The sequence below is a fragment of the Ictalurus furcatus genome, chromosome 9 (genome assembly GCF_023375685.1).
Source record: "Ictalurus furcatus strain D&B chromosome 9, Billie_1.0, whole genome shotgun sequence".
NCBI lineage: Eukaryota > Metazoa > Chordata > Actinopteri > Siluriformes > Ictaluridae > Ictalurus > Ictalurus furcatus.
In genome coordinates, this window is record NC_071263.1 from 25,019,093 (window position 1) to 25,039,416 (window position 20,324).

At 38.1% G+C, this 20,324-nt stretch overlaps 1 protein-coding gene across 1 annotated transcript; it reads left to right on the forward strand.

Annotated features, from left to right (window-relative positions):
- Nucleotides 1–5,361: 5,361 nt before the first annotated feature.
- On the forward strand, nucleotides 5,362–13,303 carry LOC128612492 (serine/threonine-protein kinase pim-1-like). The gene is made up of 17 exons (XM_053632755.1): nucleotides 5,362–5,760; nucleotides 5,951–6,047; nucleotides 6,184–6,322; nucleotides 6,451–6,513; nucleotides 6,616–6,733; nucleotides 6,883–7,202; nucleotides 7,302–7,442; nucleotides 7,530–7,607; nucleotides 7,795–8,037; nucleotides 8,274–8,331; nucleotides 8,681–8,778; nucleotides 9,449–9,499; nucleotides 11,112–11,333; nucleotides 11,817–11,973; nucleotides 12,404–12,580; nucleotides 12,717–12,829; nucleotides 13,029–13,303. The coding sequence occupies exons 6-16, from the start codon at nucleotides 7,122–7,124 to the stop codon at nucleotides 12,815–12,817; spliced, it is 1,407 nt and encodes a 468-aa protein (XP_053488730.1). The 5' UTR covers nucleotides 5,362–5,760; nucleotides 5,951–6,047; nucleotides 6,184–6,322; nucleotides 6,451–6,513; nucleotides 6,616–6,733; nucleotides 6,883–7,121; the 3' UTR covers nucleotides 12,818–12,829; nucleotides 13,029–13,303.
- The last annotated feature ends 7,021 nt before the right edge of the window (nucleotides 13,304–20,324 follow it).

Consider the following 20,324-nt stretch of genomic DNA (forward strand, 5'->3'; position numbering starts at 1 on the left):
TCCTAACTGTGACCCTGTGTTGGATAAGGGATATAGAAAATGGATGGATGGATTTCAGTTCAGAAAACCCTGCCTACATATAGTAGAAAATTTCACTATATTAAGTGTTTTCCCAGTCTAGCATACATACACTCACTGAGCACTTCAATGGGAACACTTTCATGCAGTTATCCAACCAGCCAATCATGTGGCAGCAGAGAATTGCATAAAATAATGCAGATACAGGTCAAGAGCGTTAATGTTCAAATCAAACATCAGAACGGAGAGAAAATGTGATTACTGTGACTTTAGTGCCAGACGGACTGGTTTGAGTATTTACAGTAACTCAAATAAGAACTCTATAGAACCGTGGTGAGCAGAAAAGCATCTCAGAAAGCAAAACAAATTTTAACCTTGAGAGCAGATAGCATGAACAATGCAAAACTTTATAGGTGGTTATAGGCTTCTTCTCATTGTTAGCTACATTCGTGCCATTAATTCCTTTTTCTCTGACATGTTCTTTAACAGATCGATTTAACTTCAGTGATCCATGAATGTGATTAATGCTATGGCTTCTTTTCAATTAAGAGCATTTGTTCCCATATTACTGCCATGTTTCTGGAATGTTTTTAATTGCACCTGTGTATTAATATACTAAAATCTTACTATACTAAAATATACAAAATCTTTAAAATCTCTACATGTATGTACATGTATATCAGCCATAATATTAAAACCACTGACAGGTGGCATGAATAACATTGTCTATCTTGTTACAGTGGCACCTGTCAAGGGTTGAGATATATTACACAGCAAGTGAACAGTCAGTTCTTCAAGATGATGTGTTGGAAGCAGGAAAAGGTTAATGCAGGATAATGTGCCCTGCCACACTGCAAAAATTGTTCAAGACTTGTTTGAGGAACATGACAGAGTTCAAGGTGTTCATTTGGCCTCCAAATTCCACACACGTCAATCCAATTGAGCATCTGTGGGATGTGCTGGACAAACAAGCTCGATCCATGGAGGCCCCACCTCGCAACTTACATAACTGCTGCTAAGGATCTGCTGCTAATGTCTTGGTACCAGATACCACAGCACACTTTCACAGGTCTTGTGGAGTCTATGCCTCAATGGGTCAGAGCTGGTTTGAGAATGGCGTACAATAGATGGTTATATCATGGTTACTATGATAGATTACTATTAATACCAACCATCAACATGTACATATACCAGAGTAAGGCCATGATCACGTCATGGTCAACACTATAACAACCATAGTTACCATAGTTACAATAGGGTACCATAGTAACACTATAGCACCATCATAGCTAAATACATTCCCCTCCAAAAGTACTGGAACAGCAAGGCCAAGTCTTTTGTTTTCGCTATACATTGAATACATTAGGCTTTAAGATCTAAAAAATGAATATGAGATGATAGATCTGAATTTTAGCTTGCAGTTAATGATAATTAACAACACATGTACAGTATTTAACATTTATGGACGGAGCCTCCAGTTTCAACACTTTGGAACAGTCAGTGATAAAACTGTTCGTTCAAGTTTTCCAACATGAAAAAGTGTTCAGGATGGAGGACTTTTGTTTTTTGTTGTTGTTGCATTAACTTCAAGAGAAAAAAAATATGAGAGGCTGGTGGGGGATCGACTGTTTATAGGTCTTACAACACAAGTGATGAGAAACTACTTTGTTTTGCAGACTTTCTACAACAGCTATAAACAGATAAACAGGTATGATGTGTTGTTCTTTAATAAATAAAAATTGCTGTAGTATAAGAGGAATAAAGCACTTCAGGACATGCTGTTAAAAGAAATAATTCACTTTATTGGTAACAGTTACTTCTCTACATGTCAGGCAGCATAAAAAAGACTAAAACAGTATACCTGAAATGAATAAATAAAAAAGATAAGATATTAAAAAATAAACAAAAAATCTTCCTAACATTTATAACATTCCGGTCTAAAAAAACATGTGAAACACAATTATTATTACAACAAATAATCTAGAGAGCTATAGGTTTACATTCATTTACAGTAATGCTCTCGAGTGACTTGGACGTAATTTACATCTTGTATTTTCCTAAAATACACATAAAAACTATAAACTGTCATTCAATCAAATGTCTACTTTACAAATGATTTTTTTTTTTTTGGATCGACTGCATTCAGTCTCTATCTCTTTGATTCATTTTGTCTGGCAGATTATTTTTCCACCCTGGGAGAGTTTTTATTTCATTTATTATTTTTATAGCAACGATCACAATGGAAACACACAGCATCGCTTCTGGCCTTCTGTCTCTCTTCTAACGCTCTGTCTCTCATCTAACCACAGCAGCTAGAGTCAATGATCACATCTGCAGGGCTGGCTTCTCTTTTATTGCTGCCTGGATGAGCGAGCCCATACCCTCTGCTTCCAGTGCACTGCAAATGATCTTGTGTACATAGTGGCACTTATCAGCAAGTACAAACATGTACCCATGGGGTCAGACTGACAAAATTGAAATACAGCCAGAGACTGGAAAAGAGTGGACAAGCACAAGAAGTATGAAATAAGAAGAGCTGAGAATATAGTTGAAATATAAGTTTAAAAAAAGATTGTGTGATAAAAAATGCTATTGTGGTACAAGACAAGGACATAAGTGTGCACTAGAGTGACCTATTTAATAGCTCACTAATACCATGCACACTGGGGATGTGCCCGAATGTGAATGTGTTATTCAGGCGGAACAGCTCATGTATTTTAAATAAATACAACTATAGATGCAAATAGTAGGATAGTAGGTGCAGTATTCTTCTTCTTTTTAAAGAAAGCTTCACACAACTTATTCCAAATCGAAGTGTGTTACGACCCGGTCTAGGTCGGGCCACAACATACAATAAAATAAATTAAAAAAAAAGAAAAGGGTTGGCGAGACCATGATTGCGTTTGTTTTGTTTTTATTCTCCAGACCGAGCACCTTTTATACATACAGTGGTTTCAACCATCAGTAGCCGGCCAGGCCAAAATAATAAACAAAAATACCCTCTACCTTTACCAATAGAAAACTAACTAAACTACAAGAAAAGAAAACAAACCACTCTTAACCGTGCACTATTTACACAGGTGACTATTAGTGTGTTCATTAACAAAAGTAATATGTACATATATACACGAATCGTAACGAAGTGTATCACACGAATCGTAATGGGGCAGAGCATAAACAAAGTCAGAACAGGCATAAGGTCATACAGAGGTGAAAAGGTCATACACAGGCGAAATGTCTCTATACACAACGCAACGGCTATGATCTGCCCTGGGATGGAGACTGACGAGGCTTAAGTACACTTCCGGAAGTATGCAGGCAACCAATCCTATCGCACAAGGCCGGAGCAGGCGTGGACAAGACGTGATCATCCAGTAGCAAGCCGGAACGTACGCATGCAGTAGGCGGGGCCTAGAGAAGGGGGAGGAGACAAAAGAAACCCATCCCACCAACGACAGACACACAAATGGCACATAGAGCAAACAGAAATACTTTGGATAACGTAACAAGTGCAGATGGAGAAATGAATATTTTGAGCATTATACAGATAGAGATACAGAAACTGCATTATGTTACACCACTAGAACACAGAGGAAATCCATCTTTTTGTTGCTTCTTACTCTAGTTAAACATATTAATGCCCATGAATGCCATTTGTAAGCCGTGATAATAAATAAATACATATACATACAAACATACAAACAAACAAAGAAAACAAACAAATAAGCAAGGTAGTTAGTAGCGTAGGTAGAGCTAACAGCATAGCATTTCTGGAAAAATACTAAGATTATTATAACGCAATTATAGCTAACAGGCCCGAGTGTAACTACACGCTACAGTTAAACTACACTGCAGTAAAACTATTATTTCATAGTACATCAATAACGACAGTTATACTAATTCTAATTAAAAGAACTAGATAGCGTATTAGCTGATGTGATTGACCTGTCGGTTCTCCATCTCGGCGTATTTCAGCCACAGTGTGGACATTCCGTGATCCATGTCCAACGCTCGCTCGTAGATAGAACGAGCTCTGTAAACAAGGCAGTTTAAAAAACAAAAAACAAAAAAACAAAAACCAAAGAACCAGACACCCCTGTAAAAACCCCAGTTTGGACATCTTACCTTGCGTTTTCATAATTTCATAACTAACTCTGAGTAGCTTGTGAAAAGCACATTAGCATTGCATAACAGTAGCTAATGTAACCCAGAGGTAAAATAGGCAACAAGTAAAATCAATCAATCAATCAATCAATCCTGAGTGAAATAGATATGCAATAAATGTTATGTACAAGTGTAACCCGGTCCTGGTGCTGGAAGTATAATATTAGATGAGGTTACTACTCTAAAAGGTTTTAATTATCAGAATCCTGAGTACTTAGTAGTTGATGGTGAATTGTCTAACCTCTATTTACCAGTAGCCGATGAACAGAACAGATTTAATCTGGAGATAACAGCGCGGTTCCTCCACTGAAGAACCCCCTCACTCACACATTATGAGCTAATATAATGATAATAACAAATATCAAGTATGTCAAATATATATAAACCTTACTAAATGAAAAAGAAAAGTTCAAAGCCGCCAAGTAATATGTATAACAAATATATATATACATGTACATCGTCAGCATCTGATGTAGAGGAGGCAGGGTTTGGACGGGCAGGGAATGAGAAAAAGTCTGATATTTTTCGTTTGCGCGTTTCGTTTTCTTCTAAGCTGGCTAACGTTAGTTAGCTATGCAGTTAGCTAGCCTACATATAACGGATCAATTCAAATTCCAACGAACTAAATCACATCAAACTAAATGAAACACCTTTAATAAAGTTAACACTTCCAACTTTTTAAACCCGATAAACGTGACGTTAAAGCTGTTTCTGTTCATCTATACAGCCGACGCTTCGACCACCGCAGGACAAGAGTGCAGAGTTTATTGGAAGCCATACAGGAGTGCACGCGATAGAGCAGGTGATAGGGCCTACGCATGCGCAGTAGGAGATGAGAGTTCAGTGGCCTAACACAAGAAGACGGATGCTCATTTCTATTCATTTGTTTTTACATTTTGTTTGTGGGTAACGGTGGCCACTGGCGACTGGCAGAAAAAAACATGGTCGCAAAATTAAAAAGTTAGTCGCACTGGCGACCATTTTAGTCGCCATCTGGACCCTGTGTCCTATTTCCATGAGGTAAAAATATGAGATTACGCAATATATGTAAAAGTTTTTTTAAAAAACAACAAAAAAAACAACAACATACAATTAAGCACAATCAGGGCCAGAATAAAAAGTTTCAAATGTCTAGAACTATATCAACATATGAAAATAAATCACTCAGATCCCTTTAGGTTTCTCCATTTACAACACTAACAATGCATAGGCCTGAGTGAGTCTCATGTCATCTGAGCATAAAAAGACTTGTTTGTAGTTTTTAATCCCCTTTGCTAGTTATTTTTGATCGTTGCCCCTTCACTCAGACTGATTGGACATTTTTGAATGACTCCATTTCACTGAATTCAAATGGTGTCAGCTGTGCATTATTTAAATCACGGTTCACATAGCAACCCTAGATTCTAGAATGTGTAGATTTCCAGACCTAAGAAACACAACACTTTTTTACACAGAGAAACATACACACCTTCGCTGACCCAGTTGATCTTTTTTCCAAAGTGTTGTTGAAAATGTTGGACCTACTGCTTATAAACAGTCCCTGTATGGATACTACACCCCAGCCTACAGAAGGACCAGGTAAGACAGCTGCAATGGAGTTTATACAAAGCAACAGTGAGTAAATCTACAACCCGTCGAGGCATGTTAGTAAAAGGTCAATGGCACTAGTACAATTAATGTCTCACTGTGGGAGAAAGAAAAACATTTATTTATCAGAACACAGAATCACAGTCTTTCTATGTAGCTCTAACTGTGTATTTGACTCTAGGGAAGCCAGTCATCCTGTGTGATACTGACTACCTGTGTGATCAGTGGCTGTCACATCATGACCTTGAGATAGCAACTTTTCCAGGTCCTCTTCTGAGGTGAGACCTCCTTTCTTCTCTCATTTAACACCCAGGAGCTGAACAGTAAATATGCAGGCTATTGCAGCAGTAGTGATCTGAAACATATTATCAAAGCGTATGTGCCATAATCCACCTATACGAACATGTGTTGCAGCAAAAAGATGAAGAAGGAGGACTTGCTTGATTTTATCCGGAGAAAGACCCATGAGTGTCTGATTAAGGATGATATACCTGACCAACAAGCAGCCTATGTGTTTTGGCTTATCATGGAGAAGTTCTGCACCCAAAATGGAGTAAGTGTATTAATTATGTTTTGTAAATTACGGTATTTTAAGTGAATTTATTGACCATGAAGGCACAAAATCTTTGCATTCTAATAAATATGTACATGGATTAATTCTAAAATAAATTTCTTTTGCAGAATGTGATGATGACGGACATCACTCCACTCCTCTGGATGGGCTACAGTGCTTATAAGAATAAGGTATTAAAAGCACATCAGCATGCATCTGTCTGGTTATGAATATATATCTATGTACTGGTTTAGCAAGTATCATGCTGACTGACATGACAATTCATGCTACAGCTCGGAGATCTTGAGACAGAGGATCACTGGTGCCTTCTTCTCGCTCGTCGCTTATCCAACTCTAATGACGCAGAAGATGAGCTGAGGGAATCCGTCATTAAAATTGGAGACACACTTGGTATGGATAAACGCAACAGTAACTGTATTTTTACTGGAATTTGCATACATTTGCATATATCCCATGTTATGCTATAATGATATCATGAATTCTATCAAGGACTATTTGATGGACCCTTATCCTTACATGAATGTTTGATTTTTCTGCAGCGTCCAGAGGACAAATATACCCAGCTCACGTCTGTTATGTGGTGGCACAGGTTGAGCTGGACTCGTACAATGACAGAACCAGTTTCACCCTGATTGGATCTGGAGGGTATGTTGTGTTCATGTGTGTGTGCATGTGTGGGATTATTTTCATCACTTGTTACTGATACACTTGTCTCTTTTTAAATTTTTATTTGTTTATTTTTAATTTTTTGACCAGTTTGCCATTTGGGAAGTCAGCTATGAGGGAAGCCTTCGAACGAACTGAAGTGTATGAGTATGCCCTCTGGTTGAACTCTGGGTTCACACAGCCAAACTTTCAGGTTGAAATCTCTTTTTTTTTTATATTAATGACATGGTCTCTAATTGATCAAATTGTAGTGACAGCTTATACTAAGAATGAACGACTCTTCCTGTCTTAGATCTTCAAGCTACTTCACGCCGGAAGGCTAGCTGATTCTGGACATTCTGCTCAAGCCCGGAACTACTGCAGGACCATTGCTACGGCAGTAGCCACCTTCCCCAGCAACATCACAGTCATCCTCATGAGCCGTCTTATTAGGGTAAATAAAATGAACAATATTTGTAAAAAGATTTCAGGTTTTTTTAAATGCAGAGCACCAATTTCCCTTCCCTGTCTGTTTCTGCAGCTCTCTGAGGAACTGTACAGAGGGAAGGCCAAAGAACCCAACTGGCTGGTAAATCTTCGCTACCTGTGCCTACACAAGGTGTGCATATAAAAACGTATAAACAAGCCTTCACTTTAGTCTTAAAGATTACTAAATGCTGAGAAGTGTTCTCCATCATTGTCCACAAACCTTTCATCTTTTACGTTAGTTCATACTTCTGTTGTATTATTTGTAGTTCATGCAAAAATGTCCAGTATTTACCTGTGCAAAACTTCTTGCTTTGAAGGTGGAACAGATTCCTGGGAAGGATTATATTATCCCAGAGCAGCAGGAGGTGTGGGATGTGGACTCTCAGTCACAGGGTCTCCTGACAGCTGAAAAGTTCACTCTCCATCTTACTGCCATGGAGCTGCAGGCTGAGATGTGGGATGAAGACTCAGAGTCAGATGGTTCTCTGATGCCTGAAACGTCCACCACCTATGTGAATACTTCGGAACTCCAGCCTGAGGTCTGGGATGTGGACAGCGAGGTGATAAAAATAAGATATAACTTTAATAAAGAACAGTTTATTCTTAAGCCAAATACTGGTGTAGCAATACATCTAAACAATATAAAAGAATTCTTTTATAAAGTTGATTTCGGATCCTATGGACACGAACTTTCTCAGCATACAGAATACATGCAAGATTTCTCATGTTTTATTAACAGTATACTAAGCTATGATAGAATAAGCTATGATAATATGATATGATATTTAACTTTCAGGTCCAAGAGATGCCCACTTTCCATCCTTCGTGTCTGAAATTCCTCACTGAACCAGAGGGTATGTTATAATCCATCATTTACACCAATATTTCAAAATGCAACATTCGAATCTACCAAAATCAGTAAAGCTGGCATTTCTGACATATTGGCTCAGAGCACAACAACACTTACAAAGTACCTGGCATTAGATGGCTTCTTTGGGTCTCATTTTGGTCATGTGACTAGATGATGCTTAAATGCTCATGAAAGCAGCCCGGTTACAGAATGGTGTAATAAGGCCATCATGACATAATTATAGTTATTGTACTTTTGTATCACTCATTTAAAAAAAAAACATATGCAATAAAACATTCATGTATTACTGGCCTTGAACATGAGGCTCATTTGATACTTTTTACTTTCTACAGCACAGAGATTTCTTGCCTTGTACACCATGGGTGACATACTGGGGAGTGGAGGCTTTGGCACAGTTTATGAAGGAACTTGTAAGAAAGATGGACAACAGGTAAATTGCCCCCCTCTTTTGTAGGTGTACCTCACATGATTCAAAATCCTCATTGTATTTTTTTTTATTATTATGAAGAATATTTAAAATGTTCTATTATTTCAGTAATGGGCTACTGACATTTTGTTATTTACCAACAATTTAAAACACACCAGGAAGATGGAATTAAAGTGACCGTTTGAAATAGGTGAAACCGGAAGAATAGCGACTATATGACAATCATTAAGGATAATCATTCTCATAGAAAGAAGGAAATGCTGGTACAGATGATATTACAATATTGCAAATCCTGTGAAAATGTACAGCATTTATTATTATTCAGTTACGCATGAATCAAGTTGATTATGTAGTTAGCTACATTACACTGCCAACTGTCAGAACATAAAGGGCTAACCAACTCTGAAGCTATAAATAGTAAAATACAAAAAGAAATATGTTCGTTTTACCATCTGTTGCAATTAGATAACACATTAAGCAGAGCTACTGCTCTAGTTAATACTTCCTTCACTGCAGTTCCACCACTCTATAAAGGAAACTTGTCACCTAAGGCTGTCTTCCTATTTGTTTATTCAAATTTGTTTACACTGTGCATTAAACTCTTCAAGCATATCTACATCTGTTGACTGCTAATGCAGGGACTGTTGGTAATAAGTGTACTCATTGTTTTTAGGTTGCAATTAAATACATTGCCAAGGATGCCTCAGATTTCTACATCCCCATTGTAAGTAAACTTATTTTACTCCTGCTTTTACAATTGCTTTATAGACCTAAACTATGTTTAGAGGACGTCTCCATTTACTTGCACCTGCTACTGTAAACAAAAACAATTCAACTTGTAGCCATGTTTCAGCACAGATATAAGAATCTTAGATGCTGAATTAGCCAGTGTTGCTAACTACATTCATAAGTCGACTCCCCCACTACAATAGCAGGGTGAGGATTGCTCATAAACAAGTGCAAGTCTATGGAGAGATGCATTTCTACCCTGAAAAAATGAACTAGCTTTTATGTCCGACTGATTCTCACAAAAATTTGCCTTGTTACAGATATCATACATTTCTGTTAATAGCAAGAGATGTACAGTTGTGTGCAAAGGTTTTAGGCACATGCAAAGAAATGGTGTAGAGCAAAGATGCCTTCAAAAATAATGAAATTAATGAGCAATAAACAGTAATAAATGAAACAAAGGCAATATTTGGTGTGATGACCGTTTGCTTTAAAAAAAAATTAGTAGTCTCAGGAAGAATTAGTGCAGTTTTATAAGGTAATGAGCTGTAAGTTTTATTGAGCAGCTTGCAGAACCAGCCACGGTTCTTCTGAGATTTTGACTTTCACACTTGCTTCTTATTTTTGCAGCAAAACCCGGCAGCCTTCATTGTGTTTTTTGTCTGAAAAGTGTCTCTTATCGCTTAATATGCTGCTTTCTTTTCCGACATACAAACATTTTTCTGTAACATTTCATTTTGTGCTGGAAAACTAATGTTTGGAAATCTAATATATTTTTGGACTGACTCGATAATGTAGAAGTCATCAAATAAAAATCTATACCAAAGTTGGTACTTTAAAAAATAGGGTGCCTAAGACTTTTGCACAGTACTGTCAATGCTAATATACATGCACTGTGTGTGATTGAGTCTAACTGCGAGAAACATGGTCAAAGGAGTGAGATGCGGGCGAATGTAAATGTACAGTGGGACAGCAATGATCATAAACCAACATCTGTCTGTCTACACCAAGTGTTTTACTTCTATTGATACTTTCAAATCTATTAAAACTATAATAACTATAATAATAGCCTAATAATCAATAATAATTCAAAGTAAATCAGACTAGAGTTTTTTCATTCATTTAGCAGGAATCAAAACATATAAGCAACAATATATTAGTTATAAAATGATCGAGTGATATAACGTAAGCTAAAGGTAACAGACACTCTAAACTAGCTTAATTACATCATGATATACTGTATTACACACATTAGTATTACACACATGAGTAAAGAACTGAGATTGAGTCGAAGAGTAGCTAAACAGCAAAGTCATTTATTTTAGTTGTATATCAGGCTTTTACTTTCTGCTTCAACACTTCTGATGAAGCACTAGCTTGAATCCGCCCCCACAAAGAGAATTTTAAATGTAATCAAATTATGAAAGATCCCGATTTAAAATGTTTTTACCAGAACATAATTTATACTAATTCATTCATGTGAACTGTGAACTGCTCATTTTGTTTATTTGGGACCAACCTTCCATTCTCAGGACTATCCTGTGAAATGTGGGACAGGTGGTCACCCTACTCCAAACCCATGCTAACTATGCTTCTTCTAATTTTAGCCTGGCGAGTCCTGCAAGCTCCTTCTAGAGGTGGCTTTAATGCAAATTGTATCAAAGCCACCTCACAACAAGAACGTTCTGCAGCTCCTGGATTGGTTCGATATGCCCGACTGCTTCCTGTTGGTCCTGGAGAGACCCGTCCCCTGCATGGACGTGTATAATCTGTGTATGAGTCAGAAAGGCGTACTAGATGAACCACTGGCCAAAATCATCATGTGGCAGGTGATTCATCTTTTTTTTCCCACCGCCATGACCCCTCTTTGGAGGACCCGGGAATTTGTTTTAGAGAGTTTGCTAATGTTATCAGATGCTTCACAAAGTAACAAGGTTAAAGATGGACGATACAAACTGACACATAAAATGCAGATAATAATGGTAAAGTAATAGGAATATTAACAATAACAATCCACAGCAGCATAATTTGGTTTGTGTTTGTGAGTATGTAGATATGTGTGTGAGTGAATTGTTTTAATGAAGGTCTACTCATGTATGCTTTGGCTGTGACTATGTGATGTGGCTGTAAGGTTGCAGTCTTGCTGTGACTGGTTGTTCTTATAATACATAGTTACTGATGCAGTCACTGATATAAGTAGTTGTGCTTTGATAGAATTAAATTCAGCACTTTTGCTGTTGATCCAGGCAGACAGTGTTCTGCTTCTTTTTCAGTGAGTGAGACTGATGGTATTATTTGATTTCGTGCTACAGGTGGTCGAGGCTGCCCGCTACTGCCATAATCGCGGCGTTTTCCATCGTGACATCAAGGCGGAAAACCTTCTTTTCAACACCGACACGATGGAAGTCAAATTAATTGACTTTGGCTGTGGCGATTTGTGGCAGGACACACCCTACGAGGAATATGCAGGTAATTGCACATCGAGGAGTAACAGATATGGCATATAATTGAATGGATTGAATATCTAATTTGTGATGTTGCTGTGGGGTGGTACGGTGGCGTAGTGGTTAGGGGTTCGAATCCCGCCTCTCCCTTGCGTGGGCAGAGTTTGTATGTTCTCCCCGTGCTTCAGGCTTACTCCAGCTACTCCGGTTTCCTCCCCCAGTCCAAAGACATGCATTGTAGGCCGATTGACAGTTCCAAATTGTCTGTAGTGTGTGAACGGGTGTGCGATTGCACCCTGCGATAGGTTGGTACCCCATCCAGAGTGTGCCCGGCTTTGTGCCCCGAACCCCCTTGAATAGGCTCCAGGCTCCCCGACGACCCTGTGTAGGGTAAGCAGTACGGAAAATGGACGGACGGGTGATGTTACTGATGGTGTTCTTGCTCTTTCATTCAGGAACTCCAGATTTCTGGCCTCCAGAATGGATTCTGCAACAGGAGTATAACGCCTACCCCGCTACTGTCTGGAGTCTCGGTATACTCCTCTTTAGTATAGTCTGTGGAGAAATGCCCTTCATGACTGACGAGGAAGTTGTTGCCGGGACCCTGCATTTCAAGCCTGGCCTGTCTAAAGGTGAGAAAATGCAGAAGCATCACATTAAGATATTACAAAAAGCTGAAAATTGGAGAGAAATGATATTGAAGTCGCAATCAGAAGTTAAAAAGTAGTGAGGAAATTTCTGCCTCTGATCACATCACTGTCCACACAGCCTGCCACCATCTGATCGAGTGGTGCTTGGAACAGGACCCTAACAAACGGCCAAGCCTCCAGCAGATCAGCGAACACGAGTGGTTCACAGAAGACCTTTAAGACCGGGTTCAGGTTAGTTCAGGTCAAAGCTAATTAAAATGAACTAAGATAGTATATAATCCTGTGGTCTAGATCACATTTACTGTACTAGATCACTACGGAGTTCTCGAACAATAAAGGCTTATGTAATTATATTCACATGAAAGAAACATTAAATAAACATGAAATAAAATAAGGAAACATGCTAATGTATGGTTTTTTTATTCCACAGACCCTGTATAGATGGCATTGAATCATGAAACAACAACTAATTTATATTGCCTGAGAATAAATTAAGATCAGTGTACCCGACTGGCTGCTGTTTGCTTTTATTCATTTTTATCATCTTGATGATCTTCTGCTTGGAGCTTTCTGCAGTTATAACTCACTTTCTGCTGCTGTGGATGGACACACATGGATAGCTTAAAGATTTGCACTTCCCAACAACAGTTTATGCCACTTCTCACTGTTGCTTCAATAGATAATCTCATATGGATAATGTAGACTTGCAGTTAAGAACTACTGCTGTATTCATGAAGACTGAGCTCTTCCCGCGACTCTTATTCACAGTATGCACATATTGAATCCTTTTTAATATATTTAGAACTGTTGGATTTTATAGTATACGATTGAAGAATGTATAGAGTTGTATAATGATTTATTGGCGTGCAATCGAAGGGTCATGACAAAGTTCTAAAATACAAAAATAGGCAAAGTTTATTCTAATAGAAAAACGGCAGTCACTTCACGGATAGCAGCGACACGCGGCGCATGTGGCAGGGCGTTCAGGCCATAAGCAACTACAGGACAACATCACCCACCTGTGACAGTGATGCCTCCCTTCCAGATGCTCTGGACAATTTCTACGCCCAGTTTGAGGCGCAGAATGACGTGGCAGTGAGGAAGACCACCCCTCATCCCAACGACCAGGTGCTGTGTCTATCCACGGCTGACGTGAGGAAAACTCTACGAAGAGTCAACCAACAGAAGGCTGCTGGACCAGACAACATTCCTGGCAGAGTGCTCAGAGGATGTGCAGATCAGCTAGCAGATGTTTCCTCTGACATCTTCAACATCTGCCCGAGCAGCGCTATCGTTCCAACGTGCTTCAAGGCTACCACCATCGTCCCTGTGCCGAAGATGTCTTCAGTGTCCTGCCTCAGTGACTACAATCCTCTTGCACTCACATCCATCATCATGAAGTGCTTCGAGAGGCTCGTCATGAGGCACATCAAGACCCTGCTTCCGACCACAGTGGACCCGCTGCAGTTCACGTATAGCACCAACCATGCAACAGATGATGCCATCGCCACCACCCTATATCTGGCCCTCACCCAACTGGACAAGAAGGACACCTACGTTCGAATGCTATTCATAGACTTCAGTGCAGCATTCAACACAATCATTCCTCAGCACCTGATTGGAAAGCTGAACCTACTGGGCCTGAACACCTCCATCTGCCACTGGATCCTGGATTTCCTGACTGGGAGACCTCAATCAGTCCGGATCGGGAACATCTCCAGCATCCATTGTAAATAATAATTATATCGGAGTACCTACAAATAACAATTAGTTTAGAAAAAATGCTGAACCCCTGATAATACGTACGTCATGTATACCACGTGAACCACGGCCTTAGAAAAAAATAACCTGTTTAATATAATATATACAAGGATTCCTGCATATCATTCTCATATACACACAGCAGCAAAAAAGAAAAAAAAAAAAAAGGAAAACAAAGAACTCACAGATGCGTGGATTAGTAGATGCTTTCATCCAGATTATGTCTTTACAGATCCTGTGTGTAATCGAGGCCACATGGATGCTAGCATTCAGTTTCTGGGTTAAGTGAGGATCTTGCATAATTCCAGGTGTTGCATCACTGCATGGAGGGTACACACACACACACACACACACACAGGAGATTTGCTGGCGATCTGCAGTGTAAAGCTGAATAATCCAATTTTTATTCATTATTTTATTGTCAGTGATGCTTTTTGGTGTTATCTTTTGGGACACCACTGAAGTCTGACAAGTGATTTCTTTTTTTGCTCAATCAAAGGGAACACTCTAACCCACTTTTCTGTTGAATCGGGTTTATCGAGGGTACACAATTTTAGATGGACCATGGTTGAGCAGTTCAGTGTGTTTAGTTCGCTCGTTCGCTCATTCATAGTATACCTTCATTTTAATCCATTTCTGAAATAAAATGAAATCGAATAAATAGAACGAGATTAGTAGAATTTCCTATCTTTACTGAAACCCACATTTCCTGGAAAGTCAGCTCACCGCCAACCTTTCCTTAAGCTCACACCATTCCCATAAAATACCTATTTTCTTACCAGCTTGTGCCAAGAAGCTCATAATACAAGCCTGTTATTACATAACAAAACAGTAAGTGTATAGAAGTGAACTTTGTCATGGTGTAGCTTTATGGCTTTTATATATACTCCTAATCTCATTTTATGCATTATGCATTAATTTCCACTCCAGACTTGAACAACTGATGCTACCATTTCACAATTATAAGCTTATGCAATACCATGGCGACGTATTTTAGTACATATCACTGAGATTATAAGAGATCTGCCCACATGATAACTAAAATATGCAGATACTTAGGGGAAAAAAGCTCAAACTAATTATCTAAAACTAATTATGTCAGCCTTTGATCAGATTAAGTGTGGCTGTGAGTGTTATGACCTCTCTTCCTGCTTCCTGAAAACTCAGAATTACCAATTAAACTCAGTCATACCGGGCAGCCATAACATTAAAAGCACCTGCCTAATATTGCGTAGGTCCTCCTTGTGCCACCAAAACAGCTCTGACTCATTGATGCATGGACTCCACATGACCTCTGAAGGTGTGCTGTGGTATCTGGCACCAAGACTTTAGCAGTAGATCCTTTAAGTCCTGTTAAGTTGTGAGGTGGGGCCTCTATGGATCAGACTTGTTCGTCCAGTACATCCCACAGATGCTTGATCAGATTGAGATCTGGGGAATTTAGAGGTCGAGTCAACACCTTGAACTCTTTGTCATGTTCCTCAAACAGTTCCTGAACAATTTTTACAGTGTGTCAGGACGCATATATTATCCTGGTGAAAGAGGCGACTGCTATTAGGGAATACTGTTACCATGAAGGGGTGTACTTGGTCTGCAGCAATGTTTCGGTAGGTGGTACGTGTCAAAGTAACATCCACATGAATGCCAGGACCCAAGGTTTCCCAGCAGAACATTCCCCAGAGCATCACACTGCTGGGACACAAAGCTTCAGAGCCCACTGATATTTGGTTTGCGGTCAACTGCGGTCATGTTGAAAGTACACTGTAATTAAAATGAGCATTGACAGCAAACCTAACGATCATATGTTAAGAAATACTGAGAAATTTCAACTCGTGAACCCTGAGGTGTCTGATCATTTCTGTCTTCATAAACACCATGAACACAGCAAAAAATTTCCATTCGCTTTCATCTTATTAGGTGAGAGATGAACTGCACTGGTCATGATGCACAGCAAGGTGAGTTAATTTCAACACTACCAGGCCAATGTTTGGACAGATCTGCTGATACAAACACTTTTCTACTGAACACTAAGAAATAACATACATGGAATATACATGTGTGTGACCAACTATTTCATATTTTAAATTCTTAACAGTATTCCTGATGAAGCTTTACACACTTTCGGCATTTTCTCAACCAGCTTCATGAGGAGCTTCACCAAACAGACCAAGCTCCTCACTGCTGAGAAAACTGCTTGCTTCATTTCAATCGGATTCAGGAATAAATTTATGCACGGATATTTCCATTCGTCCTGGGAACAAAATTTAACCATAATCCTTTATCAGAATGTCTATAAGACAATGAGAAATATACAGTACAGTGGGGCCCAAAAGTCTGAGACCACATTGAAAATTAATGAATTAAACTGGGAAACAAACAATGTTTTAGAATTTTGAACTATTTAAATCAAAGAAAGTAAACGCTCAATATCTTGAATATTTCATATTTTAGATTCTGCACTATTTCCAGGTCTCCGTTTAAATGTATGCAAATGTGTGATAGTGAGCATTTTAGCTGCTTTGTACAGAAGGTCAGATTTTCTTCATGTCTAATCTCTTCTATTGAAGCCTGTGTTCAGAAGACACTCCGATGGATTTGATCTAAAATGGTTCGAAGGTTTTGTACAAACCTGTGGAGTCCATGCCAGCTCGAGTGCACACAGTCTTGAAAGCAAAAATGGGTCGTATCAAATACTAAGAAACTCTGAAATTTCAGTTCGCTTAACACTAATTCATTAGCTATCTGACCAATGATGTTCTGATTCCTTCTCTTTTATCATAATAAATGTTTTCTCAGTGACCATTACTTGTTAACAATATATTTAATGAGAACTTTAACTTTGTGCTCTAGCTTAGACTAGATAAGTGTTCATTTATTCATTTTGGAATTCATATAAGGAACTTATATACTTCATTTTGGAACTTATTCATATAAGGGACTTACAGTATATGCCAGACAGTCTGCATAATCTAAGGCTGATAATAAAGAGACTACAAAAACATGCAAAGGAAGATGTATAATTGATGAAGCACTCTTTTAGGAGTCAGTTAGTTTCCCTCTTTGTGTGTTCTGGTTTCTCACAAGCTGCAAAACAACAACAAAAAAAAGTGCAAATAAAAGTATTTCATTATTTTGTCTTATCTTTATTAACTCCAAAGACAAGCTGGTGAGGAAACGACTGTTTATAGCTGTTATAATGTAAGTGGTAACAGGAACTAACTGGTCTTGCAGACGTTCCACAACATTAAATGTATCTTATAAACAGTTCAAATGCACACCGTGTCATTCTTTAATTAATAAAAAAAAAATCTCATTGTTGGCAAATCACTGCAACATAAAAAACATTGCAGGATGTGCTTTTATAGGAAACTAATCAACTTTGAGGTGATAACAGCCGCCTGCTTCTAATCAGGCCGGATCACACCACCCTCTCATTCATTATTTTCTGATAACAGCACAGCCCATAATGCTTTGTTCCTTATTCATCGAACTTACCATTATGAACTAAATTAGTTGTTAAAACTAACATAATTAAAGTACAATACAACGCTTGTATTTCATTCATCTGAAGCTTCGTTGCACCTCACAAAAATCATGGACTTGCATTTTTTGTTCATATTTTCATTCATTTTTATCAGATTGTCCAGGATACAAAGGAACAAAGGTCAGCTCTAAATATAGCAGAACACATCTGGAGCACTTCCTCTTCATCACCTGACCTATCAAATTCTGCTGATGATCTGCTCGGTGGTTAAATCCAATGTTGTGCAATTGCAAAGGTCAGTCCTTCCAAACAACAGACAATTCTCAATCAGCTTTAATTAGTCTGATTCTTGTATTTGCCATCTTTACGCAGTGTACATGTGACCAGAAAACGCACAGTATAAACATAATTCTGCACACAGCATGGTTTATATATGGTCATGAAATATATTCATTTATTATTTCTCAGGATTGTACATAAGCAGCAACGCCCTACATTATTGTAATCATATGCGGTGTGTTAAGAATAAAGAAAAGGCCTGACTATATCATTTTATTACATATTAAAGCATATAATGTGCTTTAAATACAATCTTTTTTTCATTTTTAAAAAGCACATCAGAGCAGGTTTACATTGCATAACCCTAAACAAAGGTACATTCATGCAGAAAGCCTGGAAGCAAGAAAATAAAGAAGGTAATAAACCAGATTATAAATCTGACTAAATTGTAAAAATGGTACTTGAGTAATTAATGAAGCATATTTAGTAAGAGTAAGAGTATGGATTGCTGATGATCTGGGGGTTAGGGGTTCTGGTATCAGGTTTAGGTTTCCTACCCCAGATAGCAGACCAACACTGAATCAGCATTGAATCAATCTTAATGCATCAACCAAACTATCATTGAATCAATATCATTGAATCCAACATTGATTTTTCATCACGTTTGCACCCTGAAATATTGTTATTTCAACTATGAAAAATAAATCAAAATGGAGAAAAAATTATATATTTGTTCAACTAGAGGGAAGGATCATGAGGTCCAAAAATGAACAGGATTCAGCATCTGAGGAGTATGAATATGCTCACTAAATTTCATGTTAATGCGCCCAACTGATTTGATATATGTTGAACGAAGCTCACCAAAAATCAACATAGATTCACTGTTGGTCATATCAATACTGAAAAGCAATGAATTATCAACATTGATTCAATATTATTTAGCATTGACTATTCAACCTCAACCAAAAAGATGATTCTGATGGAATTTCAACATTGAATCATGGTTACCTTGCTATCTGGGACATCACTAAAACAACAGAGGTATTCAGAAAATAGACAGAATAACACAGAGGTTTAGGACATTAGGATGTACGGTACATTCATGCTGCAGAGTGGGCCCACTCACTGAGGTCTTTGGGGAAAAAATTGTTCTCCTTCACAGCAGAACTCAATGGCGGTGCAGTGCAAAAAGACAAGAGGCAAAGTCATGGCTTTGTCTATACCTTTATATATACATTTATACTTTTAATCCTTTATATACAAACTATACAGACTGAGTAAGGTATTGGATGAATAACTGGCATTATACAAATGTAGATGCAGATACAGAGATACAGTGGTGGGGAAATATTTGAGTCCCTGTGCTCAGTATACTGTAGGAGTTAATAAAGAAGTTGAAGAATGCTAAGTTTCTGAGTGAGTTTTTGTTCTGTGGGTTTATTTTTTTGAGACTTAAAAAAAGTAACACAAATGTCCTCGAAGAAATGATGCAGTCTTTTATGCACAAAATGGACCAGGTTTGGTGATTTTAACATCCGTACACTGTCATAAAAATAGCTATTATTGATACATTTTTGTTTGCTAAAATATAAACTATATAAATGTCCCCTCAAAAGTCCAAATATTTACCATACATTCATCTTAAAGGTGCACTACATTCACTCTTCCAAGTACTAATAGTACAAAATATGTACCCCTGAGGGGAGAAGCCTGGTGACAAGTGTTTGTACCCTGGATTTGTACAGTTTACTGTATCTTTTCTGTGTGTGTACATGTACAACCATGTGAAATTATGCTACTTTGGGCTCTTTTTTTTTAGTATACTGTATGTTGAGTAATAATGCATAGAAATGAATAGTCTCAAGTCTGTTAGTCAAAAAGCTATTGATCAAAAATAGCCAAAATATTGCATTTTCCCACACCACTGTAGACTCCATAATAGGCTATTACCATAGTATGCGGTTCATAAATTTATTGAGCAGCTTGTGTCTGTGAGCTGAGCGGCTTTTGTTTGTTTTTTTGTTTTGTTTTTACTGTCTATGCTTCAAGTTTGTTTGAAAGCTGAGATCATATTTTACAGGAATGTTAAGAAAATGTTATTTTGGTATGTAGTTGTACACTATATGGCCAAATGTTTGTAGACACCTGACCATCAAACCCACATGTACAGGTTGAATATCCTATTCCAGATTTATTCCCCCT

What these genes read in the sequence shown, in the direction of transcription:
- LOC128612492 (XM_053632755.1), top strand. Translation starts at nt 7,122, where the DNA reads ATGAGGGAAGCCTTCGAACGAACTGAAGTGTATGAGTATGCCCTCTGG. An exon ending in TCATGAGCCGTCTTATTAGG is followed by an intron (nt 7,443 to 7,529) that starts GTAAATAAAATG and finishes CTGTTTCTGCAG; the next exon opens with CTCTCTGAGGAACTGTACAG. An exon ending in CAAGCCTGGCCTGTCTAAAG is followed by an intron (nt 12,581 to 12,716) that starts GTGAGAAAATGC and finishes CTGTCCACACAG; the next exon opens with CCTGCCACCATCTGATCGAG.